We start from the raw sequence: 14,480 nt of genomic DNA, 5'->3' as shown, positions 1-14,480 counted from the left end.
CCCAATACAGCGTAATATGACGTTACGACAATAGTCACCAAAACATCTCGTCATATTAAAAAATTATATCAAAAAGTAATGATAATTTAAAAAATTGCAAATTGATCGTGATCAGTTCATTTCGCTCTTAAAAATTAACCAAGGCATGTATTGACATGAATCAAAAAACAAAATGCTCAGGACTCATGGTTCTGACAGTAAGATTATATTTTAGAAAAAATTACAAACAAAATTATTGCACACGTTGTTTGCACAACTCCTCGATTAATCCTGTATAATATGCCAAATAGTAAAGTTTATAAAAAAACTTTTAGTTTACGGAAGTTGATATAATTACGTACAGTTTGCTAAAAAAATGAAAATATGGTAAAAAATAACAAAAATATAACACTTTAAGTGAGACCAAAAATTTCTCCGTTGCGTTTTTTTTGCATCTGAGTGTACTGGTTCAATAACTTGGATACCCGTTTATGGAAAATTAACCCTCAACTGGAGAGGTGGGGCTAGCAGCCCCCAAGCACTATTTAAACCTCTGTAAAGTGTTTACGTTTCAGAATTAGGCCTTGCCGCGCCATTTACCTTTAAGTTAGGGTACCAATATGCAACTGTTAAAGGCGCACTTGATTTTATCAAGTATTGTTCCTACCAGCGGGGGCTAAAATTTCATTGGGGTCTGTGTGGCACCACCTCGCCAAAAATGTTTCATTATTAGGATGGTGGGTTGTTAAAAAAGTGTGCCTCACTGGGACGCTAATTTTGGGGAAGCATTAATTGAGTAGTTTAATGAACTTAAAGAGGCTTAAGTGAGATGAAGATCATCGAGACGTTGATTTTTTCCGAAGAGTAACCATAACTCCGATTCTGAATCTCTTACTTATAGAAGAGAGAAAATTGAATAATCAATACCAGAAAAGAAAGAGCTGTCATATATGTCAACGAAGAAATGACAAAAAACAAAAATCTGATGAATCGAATGTGAACGATCCATGTGCGGCAAATGCAGATTCTATATTAGCATGAACTGTATTTGAAAAAGTTATGTACATTCAAGGTTTGCAGTTTTGTTGAAAATAATTAATATTTATTACTTTAGCCCCACATTTCAGTTGTTTGTACTTTTAATAATACGGTTGTAACGAAGTTACCATTTTTTCTTAGTAATATTTAATTTTATTTTTCCCTTTTTTCCGCCGATTACGAATTTTCTTTATTTAATTTATCTTTCTACTCTTCCATACATTAGAAAAATTTGGTTCTTTTTCGAGAACATAGTACTTTTTAAATAAAATTTTATTTGTTGGATTAACGTACGAACCGAACTCATTAATTAGCTTAAAAAGCGCTAATTAATAATTGAACGCATTCCACGCGCTCGATGCTAGAGATGGGAAGTACGTGTGCGTGTCGTACAAAATGTACGATACATTTCAATGTACGGTGTACGTGTCGTACAATTTTATTGTACGAAACGTACAATCCACCATTATCATTGTACTATGTACTTTGCATCTTTGCAAGCACTGGACCCGGGACCGGGGACCGGCAGCACAACATACTACGGGAACTGTTGCTTGGTTAAATTAGCTTTAAACCAAAATACGTACACTACGTACGCAGTAATACGCACGTACGTAGTGAATTGATGTACTGTGTATATATGGTGTATATTATAGGGTGTGCTATCTTATTAGTACAGTTACAGTAATCGCAATCATACGGACCTTGTACTTAGAAGAAAAAGAATTTATTAACTCTCAATGGCTTAATATTTATTTTATATTTTACATTCTATGAAAAATATTAATTATTGGAAACAACATAAACTTATACATATAATATAAAAAAAAACATAGGTACCAAAGAACAAATAAAAAATATTCTTATAATAAAATAACATATAATATAACATAATATTAATATAATAACAAAAAATAATTAGTTTTTCAAACAGGAAATGTAAACAAACTAAACCAATAAAGTAAATAATTAAATTAATTTATAAATTTACGTTCAAAAAAACAATTTGATTAACTTTTTCACCTTTTAGTCTGTTTCGCCGTTCTGTAATGATTTGTCCAGTTTTAGAGAACACCCTTTCACTTGGAACGGAAGTCCCAACAACACAAAGTCTTTTCATGGCTAGGTCATAGAGTCGTGGATAAACAGATTGGCGTTCTTTCCACCATTTAAGTGGATTTGCGGTTCTTAATAAAAGTGGCTCTTGCATATATTTTTCAACTTCAATGATACTCGAAACTTTTGGGTTACTACTGCCAACCAATTTTGATACGTTTTGATCAAAATCGTCCCATATTTTAGATGGCTGTTTGGGCTCCTCGGAGTCATTTTCGTTAAGTCGTTCTACATTTATTTCGTCTTCCGTTTCTTTCGGTAAGGTTGTAATATAACGAGTTATATTGTCTTTTGTAGCCTCAAAACAAGTTTTGCTAGTGAATCCATGATTTTTGAATCTAGGATCCAAAAATGTAGATTCGGAAAAGACTTTGTGTTGTTCTATATTATTAAATTTTTTATTAAGGGATGCCAACAGTGACTGTCCCAAACCACGAACTAACTTTGGTAAATCTGGATTATTATTTAAATAGTTTGCACAATATTTTTTTAGGCCGGAACTAAGCAAAATTATTTTGGATGCCGTAACTTTTTTTTCACTACTAATCTCTTCTGTTACATCTTTAAAAACACCTAAAAGTTCACAACACTTCTCCAGGATATTAAACTCTTCATTGTTCAAATTTTCCAAGTTTGGATAGTTAATTGCAATAGTAGAAATTAAAGATTCCTTAGTTTCTAATATTCTCTTGAACATGTCATATGTTGAATTCCATCTGGTAATTACATCCTGTTTGAGGTTTAATACAGAATGCCCCATTTGTTGTTGCATCGTCTTCAGGAGAGCGGTTGCCTTCGGACTTCTTTTGAAAAATTCAACTATTTTCTTCACCTTGGTCTGAATTTGCTTAATTTCTTCCATTGCAGTTTGAACAACTAAATTTAGTGTGTGTGCGAAACAGGGCACGTGCCTCCATTGTGTTTGTCTTATTGCAGCAGTAATATTGGCCGCATTGTCAGTAGCAACTGCTTCAATTTTTTCCGAAATTTCCCACTTTTCGGTTATTCTTTTAAGTTCGTTAGCCAAATTGTCTGCGGTGTGACTATCAGAATAATTGTAGCATTCTAGCAAAAATGTTACATTTTCGTTTTCTTTGTTTATCCCATGAGCTGTTACCGATACATAATTTTCATTAGCCACCGATGTCCAACTATCTGTCGTCAAACAAATGGCTTTGCATGACTTAAGGCTGTGAAGAACTTCTTCTTTTTTCATATTGTACATTTGCGGTATTAGGACAATGGATAAAGTTGTTCTGGAAGGCATTTGATAACCAGGATTCAAAGCTGCTATGAATTTCTTGAAGCTTTGACTTTCTACGATTTGAAAAGGTAAGTAATCTTTCACGATACTTTGCACTAATAACTCATTAAACTGATATGTTTTTTTATTACTAATTGGCTTGTGAAAATATTCTGTTATTGTTGAAGTGCCTTTTTTTTTATAGGATCTCGATTGGTTTGGTATGTTGGTAGCTGCAGTTGACGTTGATGCACCTTCATTTATTTCAAATGGAACTGTTGTAGTGGTTTCGGTCTCTATGGTTTCAGTTGGGTTTGGAGTTGGGTTTGGGTTTGGATCATTTCTTTCAGATACACTGCTTGAAGAAGTTTCTGCATTATACGCATGTATATGCTTACTTTTGAGATGTCTTGTGAGAGTATGAGTAGAACCTCCCTTGATTGATAGAATTTGAGAGCAAAAATTACATTTTGCCGATTTTCTTGCAACAATCTCCTTGAAATAAGACCATACTGAACTTTTTCGTCTTGCGTTATGTTGTAAATCACTCATGTTGGGCACTGGTGTCAATCAAATTGTTACGCGGTTACGCCAAGAAAGTTTATCACGGTTCCACGGTTGACGGTACGGTTTCTACGGGATAACTAAATAAGATAACTGGGAATATAAACCCCTAGCCGATACGAATGTAATAAACGAAGAGTTGAGTAGGACTAAAAAATAATAATACATAAGACATCCATCCGCATCAGGTCAAAAAGACCCACCAGTGTTTACGTTAACACCATTAATTTTTATGTTGTTAATATAAACATAGACACCAAGAACGCGTGGTTCAAAGTAGTTCAAGTTTTGTCTTTTTATCGGTATAGAAATATTATATAATATTGATATATATCCAACACCTTAAACCCTAAATAAGGTGAATACAGCCACGTGTTATCTCTTTTCCTAGGAAGCTATAAACAAAAAAATATATAATATACATTCTGTTGTCGCCACATCGATCAGTCCGCCCGAAATCATAAAATAATAAAATACATATCAGATAGAATTTCAAAGAACTCCGGCCTACCATAAACCATAAATCATATTTTTTAAGCGTCTGAAATGCACTTTTACCATTGATAAGCGGGCGCTGAAACTTTAGTTTAACTTGAAAATTAGTAGCGATTTATTTTTGTAGTTTATAGGTACTTCTACGTATGCCTAATATGCCTGGTTTCTAATATCCTAATTCAAATAGGTAATTTTTTTTTAGGATTTTCAATTTAAATTCAAAATATACGTAGATATTCTAGAACTTGATTTATCGATATAAAAATATAATAATTATAGTTAAACAATTCTGAAGGTATTGCTATTTTGTAGATTTTATTACTAGGTACATTAGTAAAGTACCGTATGATCGAAAAAAAAACGACATCCAGTTGGCTTGGAAATGACGATCGATGACATTTCCCATATAATTTTACATATAAAATGACAGCGATCTTCATTTCATAGCCATCGTTGGCGCCGTTTTTATTCGATCATACGGTATAAAGTATAGTAGCATAGTAAATATCGTCCTATTGCTGCCAAAAGTCACTAACTAACATTTTTCCGAACAACCAAATTCAATCACTAACTATGTTTTGAAGCGGAGAATCAATTGCAAAAGTCATTAACTACGATTTCTGGATATTTATGTTTTATTTTAATACCGAATAGTTACTAACTATAACATCTTTATGCAATGTAATTCATTTTTAGACGCATTTTTCTCGGAAGTAATAAAAAGTAAGTTAGTGACTTTTGGCAGCAATGGGACGATAGGTACGTATCGTACAACTTAACAAGTATAGCTAGAGACGTGAGAAATATAAAATAACCGGTGCGACCTATATAGCGACCGGTGCTATCCCCAAGTCTCTTCCTATATTTGTACAACTGTACTCGTACGCTTCTGTTACGGGTGACTCATACTCATTCTACTCCGTTGCCGTCCGCCCTTGATCTCGTGAATCTCGTCGTACAATTGTACGACACGCACTGTACGATACAATTAAGTGTACTGTACGAAGTGTGCTAGTACAACCAATTGTACTGGTTTTGCCCATCACTACTCGATGCAACCCGCTTGGTACCGCTGGTACTCGACCAAAGTGTATCGAGACGCGCACACCGCTCGGCGCTCGCCGCCACCACGACGGTTCTCAACTGGAGGGAAGGACTGGGGAAAATAAGAAGCGACGCGCCAGCCATAGGAAGGCAGTTCCTGACCCAGCCACCAACCGAGAAGAAGCCACCGCAGTTCCTACACCACCACCACCGACAGCACCAGCACCAGCAGGAACAGTCGCCGCAGTCCGCCAAGCAGAAGCCAGCCCCGAAACACAGCCGCCGCCTAGCAGTTGGAAAGCCTGCTGCCCTCCGTCGTTTCTAATCCGCCGTCGCGTCGCTCCGAAACCGCCCGCAAGGTAACCTTCAGGATAAGTATGGTATAGTATTGAGTATCGAGAATTTGTTGTTTATTTGGTTTTTATTTTTTTTTCAGAAAGGAATCCTGTACCGTGACAAGGTCTAAATAGTTTAGAATAAATTCCAAAAGTAAAAAAAAAATATTTTAAATATCAATAGCAAATCCTTAAAATCAAATACGCTTGAGTTATCAATGGGGACTTGGAAAAGCAAGTAAACTGTGAGTGTGATAAATCCCGGCAGTTTGCTTCAAACTCTAAATTCCTTATTGGTAATTTAATTTAAAAAAAATCATTAGGTCAGGTCTTAGATTTTGTTTTAATCACTTAAAACATATCTGGGTCGTTAATGCGGACTTGGTAAAATAAGTAAGTTGTGAGTGTGATAAATCCCGGCAGGTTGCTTCGAATTCCAGGTTCTTCATTGACTGCTTAGATAAACTATCTTTAGCTTAATTCTTTTTCCGAAAACAATCCGCAGTAAATCGTTCTGTCAGTTCTCTTAATAATTAAGCGGTATATCTCTAGTGAAGATTAGGAAACGTGGGAAAGTTGTGAGTGTGATACATCCCGGCAGGTTTCTTACACACCGATCTCTTCAATATAGATACACTTGCTGAACTCTTATAGTTTTCCGCATTTCCTTTCAGTCGTAATTTTTTTATTTCTTTTCGTTGTCATATTTAGACCTTAGCCCAGCCGTACTTTTTAATTTTAAATAAATAATTTTTGGAGTATTTTCTTATTCTCCCCGACATATCTTATGTTATGTTATATATATTCAGTAACAGTTTAGCAGTCGTACGAGAAGGTTGTGTTACCGATCGTGCGTTTTGTCTGCCGGTTATTGAACGTTTTGTTTTGTTTTGATTTGACTTGTTTTTGTTCCTGACCCGAAATCAACTCAAAGTTCACTGTTCGTTTAAACTTGACTTTGTTTACGTGTGTTAGTTTTTTGCAACCTTAATTGAAAATTTTTCGGCGTACTTGTTTCCGCTGTGCGTGAGTTTTAGCTTGTTTATATTTCCGAATTTTATTCAGTTGTCATCGACTTTTATTAATATTATTAATCATTTAAATTATTATGGCTGAATTTAAGTGCGATTCTTGTCAAAAAATCCAAAAGGACAGTTATAAGGTTCGCTGTAGTGGAGAGTGTCGAAGAAGTTTTTGTATGACCTGTACAGGCCTGGATAAGGCAACAACAAAGGTGCTATGTCAACAAAAGTACCACAATGTTAGATTTTTCTGCACTGTCTGCGATTCCCCTACATTAAAATATGTTCATGATAGAATTACACAGCTTCAAGAATGCCAGGTCCAACCAGAAATCATCGAAGCACTAGGATTCTGTTTAAAAAAAAATATTGACATTTTTCCAGTCATAACTGAAATGTATGACATGCTGAGTGACCACGATTCCAAGTGGAAAATTTTACTCAAGAAAATTGATGACATATCCAGGATATCAGATACCACACAAGAATCCTTATTTAAGTCTATAAATGGGATAAAGCAAGACACCTTCAATTTATCATCAATTTTAATGGACAACCATGATGGGTCTGTTAAAGTCCAAGTTCATGACCCATCTAAGGAAGAAATGGCGAAGGAAATGGCTGACCTTAGGAAGAGCGTTAAACAAATGTCGCTCACATTGGAAAAGCTTGTTACAAGGGATAAGACCTGTACAGATCATAATATGCAGCGGAAAAAATCCATTTCAACGCAGACGGGCCCTATAGATCACCAAAATAGTACTTTAGATAGTACTTTAGCTTTTATAGATTCGCCAAAAAAAATAGTTTCACCCAAAATAGTGTCATCGCAACCTCCTAAGGCCGCCATAAGAGAAGACTGGAATTATGTGGTGGTGTCCAGAATTCCACCTCCTTACACAGCGAATCAACTTGCGCACTATGTTAAAGAAAAACTAGGAACCACCGACTTCATCAGATGCTTTCCAATGCTGAAAAATAAGGACAGTTCCCATTCCGATTTCAAAATTGGAGTGCAAAAGAGGTGTCACTTGGTGCAGCTTAAGGACATAAATATGTGGCCGCCGGGAACCATAATAGATTCAACCTCAACATCCTTAAGCCAAGCTTCGTTTACTTCTTCGGTTGAACCTGCTCAAAATCTCAAAATAAACATCATTGAGAACCGCAAGCTACCTCACCTACTTGACCCACCACTGGCAACTATGCCAAGGGAGGTAAGAACTATTAAGATTGGGTCTGACAGGGAGGCTATAGCTGCTTGCAAGTCCCTGGCGATGGAAAATCCAGAAATTATTGTGCAGGGAAGTGCGAAGAGAGATGGTTTGGCAGTTATGGACCCGATGACCCCACCTATAGTACGGCTGTCTCAGGACTCAGATGCGGTAAATGGACGTTACGTGTTGGCCAGGTTGAGGGACCCCTCCATTTTGAAATCTCTTAGGCTATTCCTTGCCTATCTTCACGACCAACCATCCAGTGTGTGTTTTGAAGGACACACTAGTACCAGCATCAAATTGATGCTTGCATCAGAAGGGCTACCTAGTGACCTGGAGTCCTTGCGTAAGTTGTACTACCGCTTCCACAACGCCTATGGTATTGGTTCAACTGAAGTTGATGCAGATCTTTCAGCTTTCAGGTATTCTTTTCTGCGGAGAGCCTTCTACGACTTCAAAAGATTAGGGAAACTCATGGCAAATATTATTCCAGTGGCTCCCCAAATAAGAGTAAAAATTTTTAGTTGAATTGACGCGAACAGAGGATCAAACACCCTCTGAAAAGTTAAGCGATAGCAAGCTTGGTCTACTCCTTATTAATATTCAGTCCTTAAGACATAAAACAGATGAATTATATCTTTTACTAGAAGAACTTGAATTAGATATCATTGCCATAACTGAGCACTGGTTAAATTTTGATGAGCCTGCGTTTGTTAAAAATTATACCACATTGGCTAGATTTAATAGAACAAATTTTTCTCATGGAGGTACTATGATAATGTCTTTAAACAACGACTTTTAACGAGGTAACTATAGTTATATAGTAGGTACAATGATTTGCTATCTGAAAAAGTATTCGAATTTTCTATTGTCCACCATAATGCTTATGACCTTTACATTATTTGTATTTATAGAACACCTGACTCTGACGTGTAATTATTCTGTCATAATCTACTAAGCTTGCTTGAGTCCCTGTCCTTAAAAAGCAAATTAATTTTGTGTGGTGATCCTAATATTAACTTTCTTAGTGTATGTGCTGCTCAGGAGTTTCTTCAGTCCATTTTTGATTCTTTTGGAATAGCCATGCATGTAGGCTCGCCTACCAAAATATCCAATACCAGTTCTAGTACTATAGACTATGTTGTGTCCTCTTTTGATCCTAACTCCATCGCCTGCAACGTCTTTAGCTCGGGTCTCTCTGATCATGAAGCAGTTTTAACTGAATTTTCGATAAAGTCCAAAATCAAAAATGCCCCTCGTAAATTATGCCGTATTTTTTCAGAAAAGAATGCTTCAGACACATGTAAAACAACCAACTGGGATACTAGCTCTTATGATGTCGACACCGAATTTTCTATTTTCGTAAAAACATTAACCAGTCTAGCGTTCAAATCCTTTCCTCTTAGGCCTATAAAAAATAAGCATAATAAACCTTGGATCACTAAAGGTCTACGCATATCTTCTAAAAACATACGTTCATTATATCACTTAAAAATATTCTCAGACAGTCTCTTCCACAATTACGTAAAACTATACAGAAAAATTTATCATAAGACTATAAGAGCCGCTAAGGACCTTTATTATAATAGGAGAATAGTCAATTCTGGTAATGTTGCTAAGAAAACATGGTCTATTGTGAATGAATTGAGAAACAAAGCTTCTTCGTCTAGCAATATCTCTACCTCACCTGAGAACCTTAACGATTACTTTGTAAATGTAGCGAAAAACTTAACTAATACCATATGTCCTCCTCATGATCCACTTTCTTATCTCTCTAATGATAATGTAAACTTACACAGTTTCTTTTTTTCGCCCGTAGTTCTTGAAGAGCTTCGGAGTACAATTAATACCATCAAAAATAAATCCTCTTCTGGGACCGACGGGCTAACTTTAAAAATGTTTTCGAATCTGCCAGAAAGCACTCTGAATCACCTAACAACTTTAATAAACATGTCGTTCCAAAATGGTGTTTTTCCAAAATGTCTTAAGACGGCAATAATCATTCCTCTGCACAAAGGAGGAGACAAAGATGAAGCTTCTAACTATCGCCCAATTGCACTCCTTCCAACGCTATCTAAGATCATAGAAAGGTTGGTTAAAAGAAGGCTGGTATCTTTTCTGTTTAAGTACGAAATACTTACTGAATATCAATTTGGATTTCTAAGCAACAAGTCCACAAATGACGCTATGTTTTCCCTCCTTAATAAAGTTTACTCCAGCCTAAACAACCATCATTCTACAGCAACAATTTTCTGTGATTTTTCTAAGGCGTTCGATTGTTAATCATAAGATCTTAATTAATAAACTGCAGCACTATGGGTTCAGGGGATCATCTCTCGGATAGTTTAAGTCGTATCTGAGCAACAGAAGTCAACTTGTGAGGGTGGATACCACGTTGTCTTCTAGAAAGCCAATAGAATGTGGAGTACCACAAGGCTCAGTACTAGGCCCTGTTTTGTTTCTTCTTTTTATTAACGACATTGCTAACATAAACATCAGTGGCAAAATATGTCTTTTTGCGGACGACACTAGCTTCACTTGGAGCAACAAGGACATCACGGCACTTCATAGGATTATATCAAATGACTTAATCACCATTAAATCTTGGTGCGATTCGAACCTCCTGACTCTCAACATTTCTAAAACTAAAGCTTTGTCGTATAAAAACTCGTTGCAGCCTTTTGTACTTAACAACACCACCATTGACGTCGTCAAATCTGTAAAGTTCTTGGGGCTTGTTGTGGACAATTCTCTGAAATGGGACATACATATCGAAGCTTTGTCAAAAAATTGAGCTCTGCCTGTTTTGCATTAAGGTACTGTTTCTAAGGAGCTTAACTTGTCAGTGGCTAGAACTGTTTATTATGCACTTTTTGAGTCGCACCTCAGGTATGCCCTTCCATTCTGGGGTACGTGTTGTGCGACTCAATTTGACCGCATTTTCAGGCTCCAGAAGAGAGCTGTTCTATATTCACTGGGACTAAACAGCAGAACTTTTTTAAAAAATTAAAAATATTGACTCTTCCTTCCTTATTTATATTTGAATCCATTTTCCTAATAGGTAAACATGTATCAGCTTCTCAAGGAAGGTCATCTCACACTTATCCACTCAGGAACGCGGAGCAAGATCTTTATCTACCTACCCCACGCTAGAGTTAGTTAAAAGTTCAATATTATACAACTCGAAAAAAATGCACAATCACCTGCCATTTGAAATCAAATCCATAACATCATTTTTTTCATTTCGCAAAGCATTGAACTTTTATTTACTAGACAAGGCTTTCTACGCCGTAAATGAATTATATTTGAATTGAAAATCGGAATTTGATCTTGAAAACACTGGTCTAATGTTTGCTATTGCTATATTTACTAATGACATCGAAATTAATTTATTTAGAGGTCATTGATATTTTGCTATAAACTGGCTGAATATTTTTGAATATTATTTTAAATTTTTTGTTCTTTGACATTGTAAACATTTATATATGTTTATTTTAACAATAAGACTGACAATATTATTTGTATAATGTTTTGTATTATCTTTTGTTTGTTTGTTTGTGTACCTTGTTATTTTTTACTTTGTTTGTTAGTTTACCTTTGTCCACAAATTGAAAAATTTTTTGACAATAAAGGCATTTATTTATTTATTTATTTATCTTCAATTTAAATAAATAATTATTAGAACAATTTCTTATTAACTCCGAAACACTTTTAATTTAATTAAATAATTATTACAACATTTTCTTATTGGCACACCCGTATTTGTTTTAATATTTTGATTAAAACCTTTAATAGAATATTTTAAATTCTTTTCCTAACACTCTCAAGTAAATTTTGTTTTCTTTTCTCTTTCTGAATTTATTGACAAGTTCTAACATAATCTATAATTATTTTTTTATTTAAGAATAAATTATTTTTTTTATTAACTTGGGAGCGCCGTCTTTCCCCTAACAGTCTGTAGTTTTTATTAATATTCTTTTCTGTGTAGATTTGCTCCAACCCGGTGACGAGACTCTACGTATTGGAACCAATTTAGGCGCTGGGTGTCGCAACCAGCCACCTACACATCGCCGTGCCTTCTGACTTTCCGAAGAAGACAGACATTTTTTTGCATTTAAAATAAAGCTTTGACTTGTAAATAGTTTTGGAAAACACGACCTGCTCTTTATTTTATAACTGTTGATTATCGTTTAATTTATTTTCCCCACCTCTGAGCTAAAAGAACTCTAACACTGCCATACTTCTCCACTGTTTAAAAGTTACCCGAACCAGCACTAGTGGGCCTCTAACCACTTATTAACTAGAGGTGGCGCCCGAGATCTTCTAAGCGACACTACAAGAAACTTAAGCGTCAGTAACACAGCACAGGAAGAAGCAAACGTTACAAATTTGGTGTCCGAGAGCAGGGACGCTGCAAATTTGGCATTCAAGAGGTACGTTACAAATTTGGCGCCCGAGTAGGGACGTTGCAAATTTGGCATTCAAGAGCTACGTTACAAATTTGAAAAACATGTTCGGGACATCCAAATTTCATCAATATGTCTTCATAAACAATCTGATTTATACTACGGGCGGTGGCTTTTCTAATAGCGCGGCAGTGAATCCATTTTGTAAAGCGGTCTTGAATAACTACAATAAAATTACATCCTTTTGCTGATCTTGGAAGCGGTCCTACCAGATCGATACTAATACTTTTCCAAGGAGCGTTGATTTTCGGCGGTTGCATTTTTCCTGGTGTTTGTCGTTGAGAAGTTTTAAATTGTTGCAAATTTCTTTTTTTCAATTGCGCTGTTTTCAATTGGCTGGTTTTCGCCGCAGACCGCCAAGCAGAAGCCAGCCCCGAGACACAGCAGCCGCCTAGCAGTTGGAAAGCCTGCCATCCTCCGTCGTTTCTAATCCGCCGTCGCTCCGAAACCGCCCGCAAGGTAACCTTCAGGATTAGTATGGTATAGTATTGAGTATCGAAAATTTGTTGTTTATTTGGTTTTTAATTTTTTTTTCAGAAAGGAATCCTGTACCGTGGCAAGGTCTAAATAGTTTAGAATAAATTCCAAAAGTAAAAAAAATATATTTTAAATATCAATAGCAAATCTGTAAAATCAAATACGCTTGAGTTATCAATAGGGACTTGGAAAAGCAAGTAAACTGTGAGTGTGATAAATCCCGGCAGTTTGCTTCAAACTCTAAATTCCTTATTGGTAATTTAATTTAAAAAAAATCATTAGGTCAAGTCTTAGATTTTGTTTTAATCACTTAAAACATATCTGGGTCGTTAATGTGGACTTGGTAAAATAAGTAAGTTGTGAGTGTGATAAATCCCGGCAGGTTGCTTCGAATTCCAGGTTCTTCATTGACTGCTTAGATAAACTATCTTTAGTTTAATTCTTTTTCCGAAAACAATCCGCAGTAAATCGTTCTGTCAGTTCTCTTAATAATTAAGCGGTATATCTCTAGTGAAGATTAGGAAACGTGGGAGATTTGTGAGTGGGATACATCCCGGCAGGTTTCTTACACACCGATCCCTTCATTATAGATACACTTGCTGAACTCTTATAGTTTTCCTCATTTCCTTTCAGACTTAATTTAATTTTTATTTTACTTCTTTCCGTTGTCATGTTTAGACCTTAGCCCCGCCGTACTTTTTAATTTAAATAAATAACTTTTTCCGAGACTCTACGTATCGGAGCCAATTTAGGCGCTGGGTGTCGCAACCAGCCACCGGAAACACATCTTCGGAAATTCAGAAGGCACGGCGATGTGTAGTGCCTTCTGAATTTCCGAAGAAGACAGACATTTTTTTTGGATTTAAAATAAAGCTTTGACTTGTAAATAGTTTTGGAAAACACGACCTGCTCTTTATTTTATAACTGTTGATTGTCGTTTAATTTATTTTCCCCACCTCTGAGCTAAAAGAACTGTAACACTGCCATACTTCTCCACTGTTTAAAAGCTACCCGAACCGGCACTAGTGGGCCTCTAACCACTTATTAACTAGAGGTAGCGCCCGAGATCTTCTAAGCGACACTACAAGAAACTTAATCGTCAGTAACACAGCTCAGGAAGAAGCAAACGTTACAAATTTGGTGTCCGAGAGCAGGGACGTTGCAAATTTGGCATTCAAGAGCTCCGTTACAAATTTGGCGTGTGTTAAAATCATAAAATATATATGTTTTTAATTTCTATGCGTTTCTTACCAAATACTTTATATTTCTGTTGTCAAAAAGTCCTAAAAAAAATGCGTTTTACTTTATTTTTGTGTTCGTTCTTATTAATTTGTTGAAATTTAATGAAATTGTTTGTTTACAAGTTTGAATATATTGAAAACACTGTTAAAATTACAAGCTTTTTATAAAATCTCTTCGTCATGTGTTTTTAACTAAAAAAAATTGGGGTCCGTCGGATCCCAGCACGCCATAAGCGGTACAAA

General features: G+C 35.8%; 1 protein-coding gene across 1 annotated transcript; it reads right to left on the bottom strand.

Annotated features, from left to right (window-relative positions):
* Positions 1-232: 232 nt before the first annotated feature.
* LOC115889417 (zinc finger BED domain-containing protein 1-like) lies at positions 233-3,928 on the bottom strand. Its single transcript, XM_030909404.1, has 2 exons — positions 2,041-3,928; positions 233-270 (listed from the first exon to the last, which is right to left on the bottom strand). Exons 1-2 carry the CDS (start codon positions 3,926-3,928, stop codon positions 233-235), a joined length of 1,926 nt encoding a protein of 641 aa, XP_030765264.1.
* Between the last annotated feature and the right edge of the window lie 10,552 nt (positions 3,929-14,480).

Source organism: Sitophilus oryzae, unplaced genomic scaffold, assembly GCF_002938485.1.
Source record: "Sitophilus oryzae breed Bouriz unplaced genomic scaffold, Soryzae_2.0 scaffold_813_pilon_pilon, whole genome shotgun sequence".
NCBI classification, from domain to species: Eukaryota; Metazoa; Arthropoda; class Insecta; order Coleoptera; family Curculionidae; genus Sitophilus; species Sitophilus oryzae.
The sequence above is the reverse complement of the archived record's forward strand: the minus strand, read 5'-3'. Positions and strand labels throughout refer to the sequence as shown.